Source organism: Carlito syrichta, unplaced genomic scaffold, assembly GCF_000164805.1.
Source record: "Carlito syrichta isolate Samal-C Ts95f unplaced genomic scaffold, Tarsius_syrichta-2.0.1 Scaffold308158, whole genome shotgun sequence".
Lineage (NCBI taxonomy): Eukaryota > Metazoa > Chordata > Mammalia > Primates > Tarsiidae > Carlito > Carlito syrichta.
The window spans coordinates 512,134-525,285 of NW_007252254.1; the positions used below are offsets into that span (position 1 = coordinate 512,134).

The 13,152-nt window shown below is 44.5% G+C and overlaps 1 protein-coding gene across 1 annotated transcript in view; it reads right to left on the minus strand.

Annotated features, from left to right (window-relative positions):
* INPP5D (inositol polyphosphate-5-phosphatase D) overlaps window positions 1-13,152 on the minus strand; it is a 133,379-nt gene that overhangs the window by 27,188 nt on the left and 93,039 nt on the right. The window contains exons 10-17 of the mRNA XM_008065112.2: window positions 12,564-12,670; window positions 10,529-10,631; window positions 9,250-9,446; window positions 8,760-8,877; window positions 5,376-5,472; window positions 4,634-4,772; window positions 4,176-4,284; window positions 3,926-4,014 (exon numbers count right to left, since the gene is read on the minus strand). Coding sequence (XP_008063303.1) covers window positions 3,926-4,014; window positions 4,176-4,284; window positions 4,634-4,772; window positions 5,376-5,472; window positions 8,760-8,877; window positions 9,250-9,446; window positions 10,529-10,631; window positions 12,564-12,670 — 959 coding nt within the window. The remainder of the gene's footprint in view (window positions 1-3,925; window positions 4,015-4,175; window positions 4,285-4,633; window positions 4,773-5,375; window positions 5,473-8,759; window positions 8,878-9,249; window positions 9,447-10,528; window positions 10,632-12,563; window positions 12,671-13,152) is intronic.

A 13,152-nucleotide genomic window follows, 5' to 3' on the forward strand; every position in this document is an offset into this window, starting at 1 on the left:
TCATCTATCCATCTACCCACCCACCCATCCACTCATTTAATCATTCAAACAATATCTACTATACAAGCCTATACTCAGGCTACAATGGTGAGCAAAATGCTTATTAGGTGTAATAGATAGGTAAATAGGCAATGATAACAACTCTTTTTAATCAATATCCTTATCCTTTTATGTTCTAGCTCTTTCTTCTCTGTCTACAAAGAAGGATTCATCCTAAATAAGCTTTCCTCTTCCATTTCCTTCAATTACTTTTTCTCTTTTGTTCCTTGTACTGACTTTCTTTCAAGAATGTTCTATTTTTACTGCCTTTACTTCTAAAACACCCATTTACTTTTTTTTAACCTGAGATATAACTTACATACAGTAAAGTATACTAATCTTGCATATACAGCTTGATGAAAGCTGTTTATACTTGTATACTCCCATTTAACCACCACGTAGAGCAAAATGAAGAAGATTCCCACCATCCCAAAAGGTTCCCTCATGCCTGTTGCTTGTCAGTCCTACCACTTCAGAGAGGTGAACACTATTGTGATTAACATCTCCACTGATTAATTTTGCCTATTTTTGAGCTAAAATAAATGGATGCATTCAGTACATATTATTTTGTGTCTGACTCTTTCACTCATTTTGTTGCTTGTAAAAGCTCTTTCATTTTATTGCTGAAGTAGTCTGTGTATACCACATTTGTCCGTGTATACCACATTTATCTGTTCTGCTGTTAGTGGACATAGGGCTGTCTCCAGTTTTGGAGATTATGAGCAAAGCTGCTGTAAGCATTCTTGTACCTTTTGGTGAACAAATGTGCTAATTTCTCTTGAGTACACAACAGAGTGAAATTACTGAATCACAGAGTAGGTGCATGCCTAGTTATCATAGATGCTACCTGTTACCTCTTAACATTACAGTTCTCAGCATTGCTGTCCCTGAGAATTACCTGGGGAGCTCTGCAAATACAGTCATGTATCACAATGAAAGACTGCAAATAAGACAATGGTCCTATAATGAAGCTGACATCATAGTTATTGGAGTGTTGTAAGGTAGTGCATTATCCATGAGTTTGTGGTGATGCTGGTGTAGACAAACCTACTGCACTGCCAGTAGTATAAAAGTGTAGCACATACAGTTATGTAAATATATAATACTTTTTTTTTTTTTGAGTTGGAGTCTCACTCTGTCACCCAGACTGGAGTGCAGTGGCCGCTCCTGGCCACCGCAGCCTCGACCTGCTGGGCTCCGGCGATCCTTCCACCTCAGCCTTCCAAGTAGCTGGAACTACAGGTGCGCGCTACCATGCCTGGCTGATTTTTGATTTACCATAAAGATGAGGTTTCACCAAGTTGCCCAGGCGGGTCTTGAACCCGTGGGCTCAGGCAATCCTCTCACCTCAGCCTTCCAAGGCGCAGGATTACAGGCTGAGCCATCAAGCCCGGCTAGTACACAATACTTGATAATGACAATAAACAACCATGTCACTTAGCTACATAATTACTATACTATTTATTGTTACTTTAGAGTGTCCTCTTTTTACTTATGTATTAAAAAAAGTTAACTGAAAAATAGCCTCAGGCAGGTCTTTCAGAAGGTATTGCAGAAGAAGGCGTTGTTATCATAAGAGATGTGTGTTATTGCCCCTGAAGACCTTCCAGTGGGACAAGATGTGGAGGCGGAAGACAGTGAGATTGATGATCTTGATCCTATGTAGGCCTAAGCTAATGTGTGTGTTTGTGTCTTCGTTTTTTTAACAAAAATGTTTAAAAAGTAAAAACAAAATAAGTTACTTTAAACATAGAAAAAAGTTTATAGAATAAGGATATAAAGAAAGAAAATATTTTTGTATAGATGTACCATGTGTTTATGTTTTAAGCTGAGTGTTACTACAAAAGAGTTAACAAGTTAAAAATGTAAAAGTTTATAAAGTAAAAAGTAAACTAAAGTTAATTACTGAAGACAAATATTTTCAATAATTGTAGTGTAGCCTAAGTGTACAGTGTACAGTAGAGTCCAGTAATGTCCTAGCCTTCACATTCACTCACTACTCACTCACTAACTTGTCCAGACCAACTTCTAGACCAAGGACTGTCCACTCTCCCATATCAAGCTCCATTATGCTAAGTGCCTCATGCAGATGGACCATTTTTTATCTTCTATATCACACTTTTACCATACATTTTCTATGTTTAGATACACAATTACTTACCATGGTATTATAATTATCTATAGTATTCAGTACTGTAGGTTGTAGTCTGGACACAACAGGCTATACTACACAGCCTAGGTGTGTAGCAGTCTATACCATCTTGGTGTGTATAAGTCCGCTTGATGAGGTTTGTATGACACAACTGCCTGATGATGCATATCTCAGAACACAGTCCTTGTTAAGTGATGCGTGACTGTACTTTCAACTGCCTTCTGTATATTTTCTTTGATGTTTACTGCTAATGGTATACAATCAATAAATGTGAAAACAAGTTCTATTTCTCTCCCCTCTGAGTCAGCTCTAACTTTGAATTTCCAAGTTTTTATCAATGGCAATCAGATCTCTCAGTGTATCTTGCTTTTCTCCTTTTTCCTTCATTTTTACTGTTTTTCTCCCAGATCCAGGCCCTAGTTATTGCCCAATCAGAGCACCATAATGGCCTTCTCACTGCAGCCCCTGCATCATCCCTATCCTTTACAACGATGCCCACCACGATTCTCTGTATGCCACTGTGATGCTGCCCAGCAGAACTTTCAGTAGCTTCCTGTTTCCTGTCACCACCTGGCACCAAGGACTGTCCACTCTCCCATCTCAGACCTCCATCTGTTTCACCTTGATGTGAGCATCAAGCCAGACCACGCCTTACCAGCCACACATCTGCCCCTGTGCACCAGCCTTATAGGAGAAGCCATCCATACAGTAGGCAGTGGACCCTCAGAAGAGGGTGTCCTGTCCTAAAGGCCTCAGCCTTGTTCATGGCAGCAGTCCTGGACTGCTTCGCCTCCTCTTGTCTTGTCCTCTTCCTCTTCTGATCTGTCCTGGAATCCACCCAACACTTAGCCTTTCTTTCTCACTTTCAGTTCTTCACTTGCCCTCTGAGTCTAGGTGATGCCCAAAACTCTTTCAGACAATACTTTAAACTCATTCTCCATTTCTCCAGGCTTCTAGCAGTCCTGAGTGTCTCACCACCCAGCCCTCCAACCCTCAGAACCCTGACATGAATTGGCCTCCTTGGCTGGCTTCTTCGATCCTTCCCTGTCCTGGTGGTCATATTCTTTTCTGGTAGCTTCTCATTGCATTTGGCCTCATCATACTCTGTCTCTGGCTGCAATTAGCTGTGTGGTTGTCTTGTTTTTTTCCTACTATAAACTCCTTGGGAAGATATCTCAATCATCTTTGATCTCCCATCACCTCGGAGAGTGCCTAACACATAATAGGTCATCAGCAAATGTCTTTGAACAAATGAGTAAATACAAGTGGCCTCATATGATTCTAATTGATATTCCAGGCTCTGATAAGTTCTACAGTGAAAAAGCCTGTTTAATGCTGATTCACTTGGCAGTTTGGCAAATACATTTGATCACAGAAATTTTTTTTTTTAGTGAGTTTCAGAACCTGGTTAAGGAAATAATGCTTTAAAATCCTATGAGAATCTTAAACTATCGGGACAGAAGGTAAATTATGAGGGTTATTAGTTGAACTCTTTTCAGTGTACAAGTTTGATTGCCCTTTTGCTCTGTGACATAAATCAACATGGTATTTCTAGTTTCTTTCCCTTTCCCTTCCTCCTGCCCTCCCTTTCTTCCGCTCCATTTTTTTGGTTTGTATTGCTGCCTAGCCATATAAACTTTCTACTTGCTTTCTACTTTCTGTTCACCTTTATGGGAACAGACACGAGATGGGTGGAGATGGTAGGTAGGGGGGATGTTTATGAAGAGGACTCACCCCTGTTGCTTTCTGCTTAGTGTAGGCGTATTTGTCCCGTGTCAGTCTTTCAAAACGGTAGGTGGGTGCAAACGTGATTTCTTCCTCCTCTGAAACAGAGAGACCTGGTTTCCACTTTGATTCCCCAAGCTCTCATCTAGTTGAGATTCCCTCTCTCTCAGCTATCATCCTTCCTCTGGTAAGGATGTCAGGGGAAAGGGGCAATGGAAGGATAGCTGGAGAGGGTTCAAGAGAAGACTGTTGTTCTTACCAAAGTGCAGGAAAACCTTCTGTTCCTTCCTCTCTGTGAGCAGTTGGTCATGGGCCAGGAGATCTGCATATTGCTGCTGCTTGATTTTCTGGATAATGGTTTCTGCCTCCTGGAAGAAGGCCATGTGCGGGCCACTGGTGAGACGCCACAGGCCCTAATCTGTGCCTGGCAAACTGTGGGGCTGTGGCTGGGCAAGTGGATGAAGCAGGTGGCAGAGTGATAGTGAGAAAGGGTGGCCATGACAGTTACATGGGAACTGGGCGTGAGCAGAGGGAAACTGTAAGGAAAGGCTGAGGTTCTGTAATAGGAACAGCGTCGAGTCCCTGAGGGGAGTGGCCGCCTTGGTCCAGCTCAGTTTGTGCATCTCCATGACCATCTGCCCTGAGCTGACTCAGAGGAACCTCTGTCTTATGCAGCCTCAGCCCCAACACCAGGCAGGCAGCCCCTTAGCCCCTTACCCAGGTGGGCAGCTCCACACGGTAGTTGAGATCCCCAAGCCAGAAGAGGTGGGTGAAACGGTGAGTGATGTTGAAGGGACTCAGTTTCTTGTCTCCCAGGGCCAGGAACCGGAGAATGTTCATATAGTTTTGGTTTCGCCTAACGCAAGGAAAAATCGACCATCTGACATGGGGTCACTGATTCCTTAGCCTGCTATGGCAGGAAGCCACTCTGTTATGACAGGTGCGGGGAAGCAAGACTTAGCCCTCCTGGCCTGCTGCAGCGGAAGACCTTACCACGCGATTGGGGCACAGCTGGGATGCAAAGAACCTTTAAGATCGAACTAGGAACACAGAAGACAGGGGCCCCAGTGGCGCAGAATCTGCTCGGCAGGGAATTGCAATAGTGACTATTTTAGACAGCTGTCTTCGTGACTGAGCCACCGAAAGGCAAAATGGGCTTTGGTGTATAAAGATGCTCCAGATGAGGTCTTCCCTTTAGAAATGGAGTGGCATTTAGGGGTCTATTGGATTAACAACACAAGGAAATGTCTTTTCCGACCTTTGGACAAAATTCATCCACACATGAGGTCACTATTGTGCTGAAATTGCCTTTCATGAGACCATAGAGAGCCCTTAAAGGCTGGCAAGACACCCACAAAGTCCCAGGCAAGGGCTGAGCCAGTAATTTTGGTATTTAGGGGTGTGAGGTCTGTGGATAAATAACCCAAACACGGACTCCTGGGAGAACAAGCTCCATTACCTGAGTTTCTTTTCACTTCCCGAAGTCAAGTGGCTGTTAACAAACCCCAAGGAGGTTCCATTGAACATGAATGACACTCCCACGGCTCCTTTGTTCCCTAAGAAGAGGAGGAAAAAGAAGAATAAAAAATCAAACAGGCAAACTTGTCAAGGGGCAGGAAATCAAGGTAAGGCAAAGAGTGAGAGAGGTAGGTAAGGGAGGAGTTGGCAAAAGAGGAAGGCAAAATGAGTCATTTGAGGTGGGAGACAGGCAGGGAGGGAGGACACCAGACAACACAGAGCAAGGCCAATGGCAGCAGCCTTGGGCTACTCAGCAGGGCAGAAGGTGACTGCTATAATCCACTCCTGGCATCTCTCTAAAGTGACCAGCATACCAAGTGGGCAAGGACCCTCAAAAGCAGCCAGAAGCCTTGGGAAGAAGACTCAAAAGGAAATGCCCCAGTTTGGGTAGGTTGACCTCCCTCCCAGCTAGCTCAAGTTTCCCGGTGAGACCAAAAACCCACATAAAGATCACACTGCCTTCTGCCAACATTTTGATCTGTACTAGACTAGTGGTTCTCAAAGCATGTTCTCTGGACCAGCTGCAGGATTTTGTTGGAAGGGCAAATTCATAGACCCTACCCCAGAACCACTCAATCAGAAAATCAGCAGTGGGACCCAGTAATCTGTGTTTGACAAGCCCTCCAAGTCACAGGTGGGCAAACGTTGGCCCACTGTCAGCTAAAGATGGTTTTTACATTTTTAAATGGTTGGGGGGAAAATAAAAAGAAAAATGTTTTGTGACACATTAAAATAGGAAATGCAAATTTTAGTGCTCATAAAGAACATTTTATGGGAACACGGTTGTACTCATTCATTGAGGTCTTGTCTGTGACTGTTTACAGGTTATACCAACAAAGACTTCATGACCCACAGAGCCAGAAATATTCACCATCTGCCCTTTTATGGAAACCGTTTGCTGACCACTGCTCTAGGTGATTCTGACGCCTACTGAATTTGAGAACTGCTCTGTTCAATACAGCAGTCACAGGTTATGTGTGACCATCAAACACCTGCAACGCAACTGGTCTAAATGAACTGGGTTACAAGTATAAAATACACATTGGAATGTGGACTTGGTAAGAAACACAGAATGTAAAATACCTATTAATTTCTTACATTGAATACCTATTAAAATGATATTTTTGATGTATGAAGTACAATAAGACCTATTATTAAAATTTATTTCACTTGTTCTCTTTCATTTATTAATCTATTTCTGAGTCAAGGTCTTGCTCTGTCTCCCAGGCTAGAGTGCAGTGGTGTGATCATAGCTCACCACAGCCTCTGTCTCCTCAACTCATGCGATCCTCCTGCCTCAGACTTCCAAGTAGCTGGGACTACAGGCATGTGCCACCACACCCAGAGCATTTTACTTTTTGAGGGTCTTGCTCTGCCACCCAGGCTGACATGCAGTGGTGTGATCATAGCTCACTGCGGCCTTGAACCCCTGACTTCAATCAATCCTTCTATCTCAGCCTCCCAAAGTTCTTGGATTATAGGCATGAGCCACCATGCCTGGCCCCAATTTCTTAATATGAAAGCTTAAATTATTGATTGGTTTTCTGTTGCAATAGAAGCTTCGAGTATATTCTGCGCAGTAAGGCGGGGACCAATGGGAGAAGCTGGAAGCCCAGGAAGTGATGGAATCTGAACCCAGAACAGTTCCTGGGCAGCAGAAGGATGTGAGTGTAGCCGGGGATGGCATGTCAGCCCCACCCTTCCACTGTGACAGGAAGGAAGGGGACAGGTGGGGGTGAATGCGGACAGTTTGTGGTTTGTCAGAAGAAAAGCTGAGAGAGCTTTTCACATTCAATTTCAGCAATTCTTTTATTTCCTGTTATCTCCGGGACTCTGTCCGGTCCCAGACTCCAGCCCCCAAAATCTACTGGCCCTGCCCTCAACACCCTTGTGGCCCCTTGACGCCCCATGGCTCCTCAATGCCCTACAGCCTGTGTGTGTGAGACCACTCCACTTGAACCCACACACAGGCACTAGCACCTACGCACACACACTCAGACACACAAGCACACACCCACGCACTTACATACCTACACTCAAACAAACACACAAAACACATACCCATGGACTCACACAGACTCACAAAACAGACTGATACACACACACACTCACAAGCATATACTCATAGACATAGGGTGGTGCACACACATGGACTCACTTAAAACATGCATCCATAGACACACACACACACCCACATAGGCTCACTCACACACATACATGCGCTCATACACAAGCAGACTGACTCATATACACACTCACGACTCACACTCACATACATACACATAAACACACTCAAAAATACACATCCATAGACACACACACACGCATGCACTCACACACAGACTGACTCATACACACGCACACTACAGACTCACACACACAAACTCACACACACAAACTCACCCTCCCACTCAAATACATCTCATACACACTAACATACTCATACTCACTACAGATTCCCACACAGCTCCTATACCCATGCTCACATAGACACATAAACAGACTCAAAATCACACATCCATAGACATACACACACACATACACACAGAGGCTTGCACACTCACACTCGTGCATGCACTCACACACACAGACTGATTCACACACATGCTCACTGCAGACTCACACACACAGACTCACACTCACATACACCTCACACCCTCACACTCACACTTACAGACTCCCATGGACAGACCCCCTCTACCATGCTCACAAAGTCCTCCTGTCCTCTTTGAGCTCTCTGAAGCACCCTGATCCATCCCCACCTACTCACAACCACTATCAACGTTTCCAGCTCCATCCTGGGTGAACAGGGACCGAGATCGAGAGTTGACTGACTACAGCCTGTGTTTGCAAGCAAGGTCTTGCTGGAACACAGCCACTCCTACTCACTTTTGGGGTTGACTCTGGCTGATCTCATTTTACAAAGGCAGAGATGAGCAGTTGTGTATGGCCCACAAAGTCTAAAATATTTTCTATCTGGCCCTTTCCAGCAAGATTTTGTCAACCTCCGTTCTGGGTTCTTGCTACTCAAAGTGGGGTCCATGGACTGAACAGCAGCACTGATCTCACCTGGGAGCTTGTCAGAAACTTGGAATTTCAGGTTCTGTCCAAGACCCAAGTCAGAACCTGCATGTTAGATGGATCTCCAGAAGCACAGGTATACATTATGAGTGAGTTTTGGCCAGGAAGATCCACCATCCTGATTTGCCCAGGATTGACTGAGGGGATCCCAGGACAGCCTGGGAGGCACATGGATGTGTGATTTGAGGCAGAGGATACCAGTAAGACCAAAAACTGAAGAATGCGAGCTCCCCACCCTGCTCACCCAACGTGTTTGCGATGCCAGTCTTTACATTGTCCGTGCAGATGTGGCTGATCCGGTTCTCATGCTCAGGCTTGGCCAGCACCACAATGCGGATGTTCCAGAGTGTGTGGATGGCAATCTGGTAGGAAGACAATGTTGCAACACTCAGTTTGGGTGTGGGGTGTGAGCCCAGAGCACAGTGATTTCCACCCATTCCAGCCCGTGGTGTAGAGTACCTGTCTGTAATCCTAACCCTTTGGAGAACTCCAAAAGATGCCAGACAAATGAGACACTACATCTTAAAGATGAGAATCGGGGCTGACCAAGGGAAGAGGGAAGGCAGAGGACTCAGTGATTGTCAGTAACACCCCGCGGACCCCATTTTTTTCTGAATACTGGCACATCTCTCAGTGGGGAGACCACTGAGGTCCTAGCCCTGGCCTCTGAGATGCTCCCAGCTGAGTGAAACCCCTGTCCCAAGGCCCCACCCAGGGCACAGCCAGTTGCTCACTGTTTTAAAAGTCATGCTGGTGATTTCTTGCAGGGAGTGTTTGAGGATCTCCAGCCACTCCTTCTCTCCCAGGGGGTCCTCCTGGGTGCCGATCACATAAATGTCATGGGGGATGTAGTCGGCAGAGTCGTCCCGTGTCTTACCCTGCCCCTTGGAGAGAAACCAGGACGTGATCTTCTTGGGAGGGGGGGCGTTACCTTCAACAGCAAAACCCAACACCAAGTGAGTCAAAGGCACATCCAGTCACTGCCATCAGGAGAATTCAAAACAAAGAGTGGGAAACTGTGCGGGGAGGGGGGGAGGCGTACGTAGTCACACAAGAGCATCCAGGATAGTCACTTAAATTCAGACTTTAGATAGTTTTTAGAATAAATATGCGCCATGTAATAGCTGTTCAGCTGATGAATTTAGATTTAACTGGACATCTTCTGTCTACTTACCTATTTTTAGATGAATACTTACACTAAAATTTATTTAGTATAATTTGTGTTTAGTATAATATATATTTGTATTTATATCTTTAGTATTTATTGCTAGCTGTATACTTATACTAGGTAATTATTTAGTATAATTTATATTAGTATATTACATTTACATATTTATTATCTAAAATATATTAGTACAAAATACATACATAGTTTTTATTCACCATAATAAATACTTGGCATATATATATATATATATATATATATATATAGTATTTATTTCTAGCTAAACATCTATACTAAAAATTTTGTTGTTTAGATGAAGTTTAAATTTGACTGGGCTTCCTCTATCTGTCCACCTGCCTACCTAAGTATGTGTATGTGTTTCTGTGTGTGTGTTTTTCTGTGTGTGTGTGTGTGTGTGTGTGTGTGTGTTTTTCTGTGTGTGTGTGTGTGTGTGTGTGTGTGTGTGTGTATGTCTTAATAAATCTGGCAGCCCTACTTAGAGGGAGATTTTTTTTTTTTCAAGCCTGGGCCTCTTGGAGAGATGTCTAAGGTTGGCAGGGTGCCTGTGAACCTTTTCACCTGGGTATTCAGATTCTGTCTCTAAAATTTTCTCATGCAGACACGCAAAGTGACCCACTCCAGTTGCTCTTGGGATTCAACAGTCCCAGAGTTCATTTTTCTTACCCACTATTTCAGGAAAAGGGTGGAATGCCCCCAAAAAGAAGCTGTGTGAGTGGGTTGGGGACTGGGGCAAGGAGGATGGAGAGATGGGTGCCGATTCAGGGATGCCTGAGGCAACAAATCAGAACCAGAGGGTGTGGCTGGAGGGAGGGGACACATGGACCTACCCATGTTCCAGGTGCCGATGAAGATGGTAATCATGTCAGGCTCTGGCTGTTCCGAGTGCTTATTCTTCATCTGCTGCAGGAGCTGGCAGAAGCCTTCTCTCTTCTGGGGATTGAAGGGCAGACAGACTCAGAAAGGCCTCTGCCTCCCTGCACATTACACTTTGCAAAGGACTTGGTCAGCTTCAGGAAAACTGAGAGGAGCATAAATCAGTACGAACTTCCAGGACAGCAACCTGGAAATACGCGTCCAAAGTCATAAGCAAAGAGCGTCTCTGTGGCAGCCATTCCACCGTTACGATGTGACTATAAGAAAATAATCAGGAAATGCACAGAGACCCAGCCCTATCAAGGCCCTGCAGCACATGCAGAAAAAAATGGGAAACAACCTTAGCATCCAATCTTAGGGGAGTCTTTAAAAATTATATTATGGACCATCCATAAATTAGAGTGTCAAAGGATTTAACTAGTATTATCTGGAAAAACTTTGCCAACAAGAAATGGCCACAATATATTGTTAAGTATGGCAAACTAGTTGACAAAATAGTTTGAGTGGTATCATTGTGTTTTTATTTTAAAACACCTGGAAGGGCATGGTCCAAGGTTAACTAGAGGTAAAAGGGTGTTTTTATTTTAAACAATTACTTCTTTGTATTTGCTACTTTTTCACCAATGAGAATTGATTACTTATATAATAAAAGAAAATTTAAATTTAAGAAACTGAAAAGAGAGGAGCATATGAAGGCTGTCATAGTTGCCTAATATTTTCCACTTATTTTTCCAGGGCACACAGTGGGAAATCAAGCAGACTTGGCCTTCTCTCAGGCTGACTTCACATGAGGGTACACATGATCTCAGGTTGGACCATATGATGTGACCAGTGTTTGGCAGTTTCAAACCTACAAAGAGTAGCAATTTCATCTGGTTCAACCTAATAATTGCAAATCTCATTACGTCCTCTCTGAGGAAACCAGCTCACAAAGATATAATGATGGCTGTCTTTACTGTAACCTGCCTTTAGGTGTGTGTGGCTCAAGACTTGGTGCCTCAGTTTATCATTGTAACTCAATCCTTCTTAGTATGCAGCAATGGGGCAGTACTGGGTTTTGAACCTATGCTCACATGCACAGAATACTGCTTAGCCAGGTGGTTTTTTTCTATGCCTTTCACTACCTGTCCAGTCCCTCACTCCCTTGTTTCTCCCAGCCTCTTCCCTATCATTCCTGGCAGCTCTGGGTACCTGCAGACCTCCCACCATCCCACCCTTGCCACTTCACAGGTGGAAGTAGGAGGGGGATCCAGGCACTCCTGCACCAGGAGTCCTTGCCCCTTGGCCTTGACTGTGGAGCCCGCTATGAGGTGTGAGCCAGTCCCTGATACAACGGCCGCTCTTATTGTTCCTCGATCCATTTTTACTGCCTCAGGTGAACCGCACAGTAGAGGACAAATAGTGATGCCGTGATGATGAGTTTCAACCACAAATTTCTGAGGTGAAGGGTTAAATCACAGAGAACCCTGCAGAGGCTGTACAGAGACCCAACCTGGGTGTCTCCATTGGCCCACAACACCTCTTACCCTAGGAGCTAGTCCTAGGAGGGGCATCCCACTTCTGCAGAGTGGGGCAAAATATGCAAACAGAAGTCCTTAGGACAGAGGCTAGGTCAGGACTCAGATTTAAATCCTGGGTCATCCCCAAAGGGCTTCCACATCCACCCCAGAGAAGCTAAAAGTCTCCTGGCCAGGCCAGGGCTGAGTGAGATGCAGGTGACATAAACAATGTGCCCTCACGGCTGGGAGACAGCTGGGTAAAGCAGGAAGCATCCACACTCCCTAGTCAGCAGCTGTGACTGCTCTAATCCCGGCTGGCCTGGAACACAATCCTTAACCTGTCTGAGCTCAGCTTTCTCAGGTATGAAACTCATTGTTCTGAGACCTGAGTGATCTAAATGATGTGCACTCCCTGGCCCATAGTGAGCTTCAAAACACTGTGACCCCTCCTTCCCCTCTTGGCCCATCTTAGATATTTGTTGTCACTTACTTTGGAGTCAGCAAAAACATATTCCTTCCTCAGGATCTTCTCTTTCTCTGTTTCCACTAAAATCACCAACTTGTTCAGAAATTTCTGTGACTTGATGAGCTGCAGGACTTAAGAGGAGAGATTCATTTATTCATCCATCCACTCATTTAACCTGTAGATAGAATCTCCACTGTGTTCCAGGCACCTACCATCAACCCCTCTGACTTTCCCATCCCAGGGTGAGCCCTGAATTTGTGTCTGGTCTCCCAGATTCTTCTGCTCCTGGCTGCTCTTCTCAGGAGGGGCTCAAGCTTAGAAAGAGTAGTATCTGGAATAAGCAAGAGGTCACCTTGCCAGGGCAGAGAGCACATGATGGTCTGTGTTTTCATCTTTCTCCCGGCCTTCCTCCTTCCCTTCTTTTCGCTTCTTCCTCCTTCCTTTCCTTCCTTACTCTTCCTCTCTCCCTTCTTTTGCTTTGCTTGTAATTTATATCTAAATTTAATTTAAAATTTTTCTTTTTATCAACTATTAAAAGAGTCAAACTGTTTTATAAAGTTTTTACAAACAACAGTACCCCCAACCCTAACTTCCTCCCATGTTCTGCTAGAAG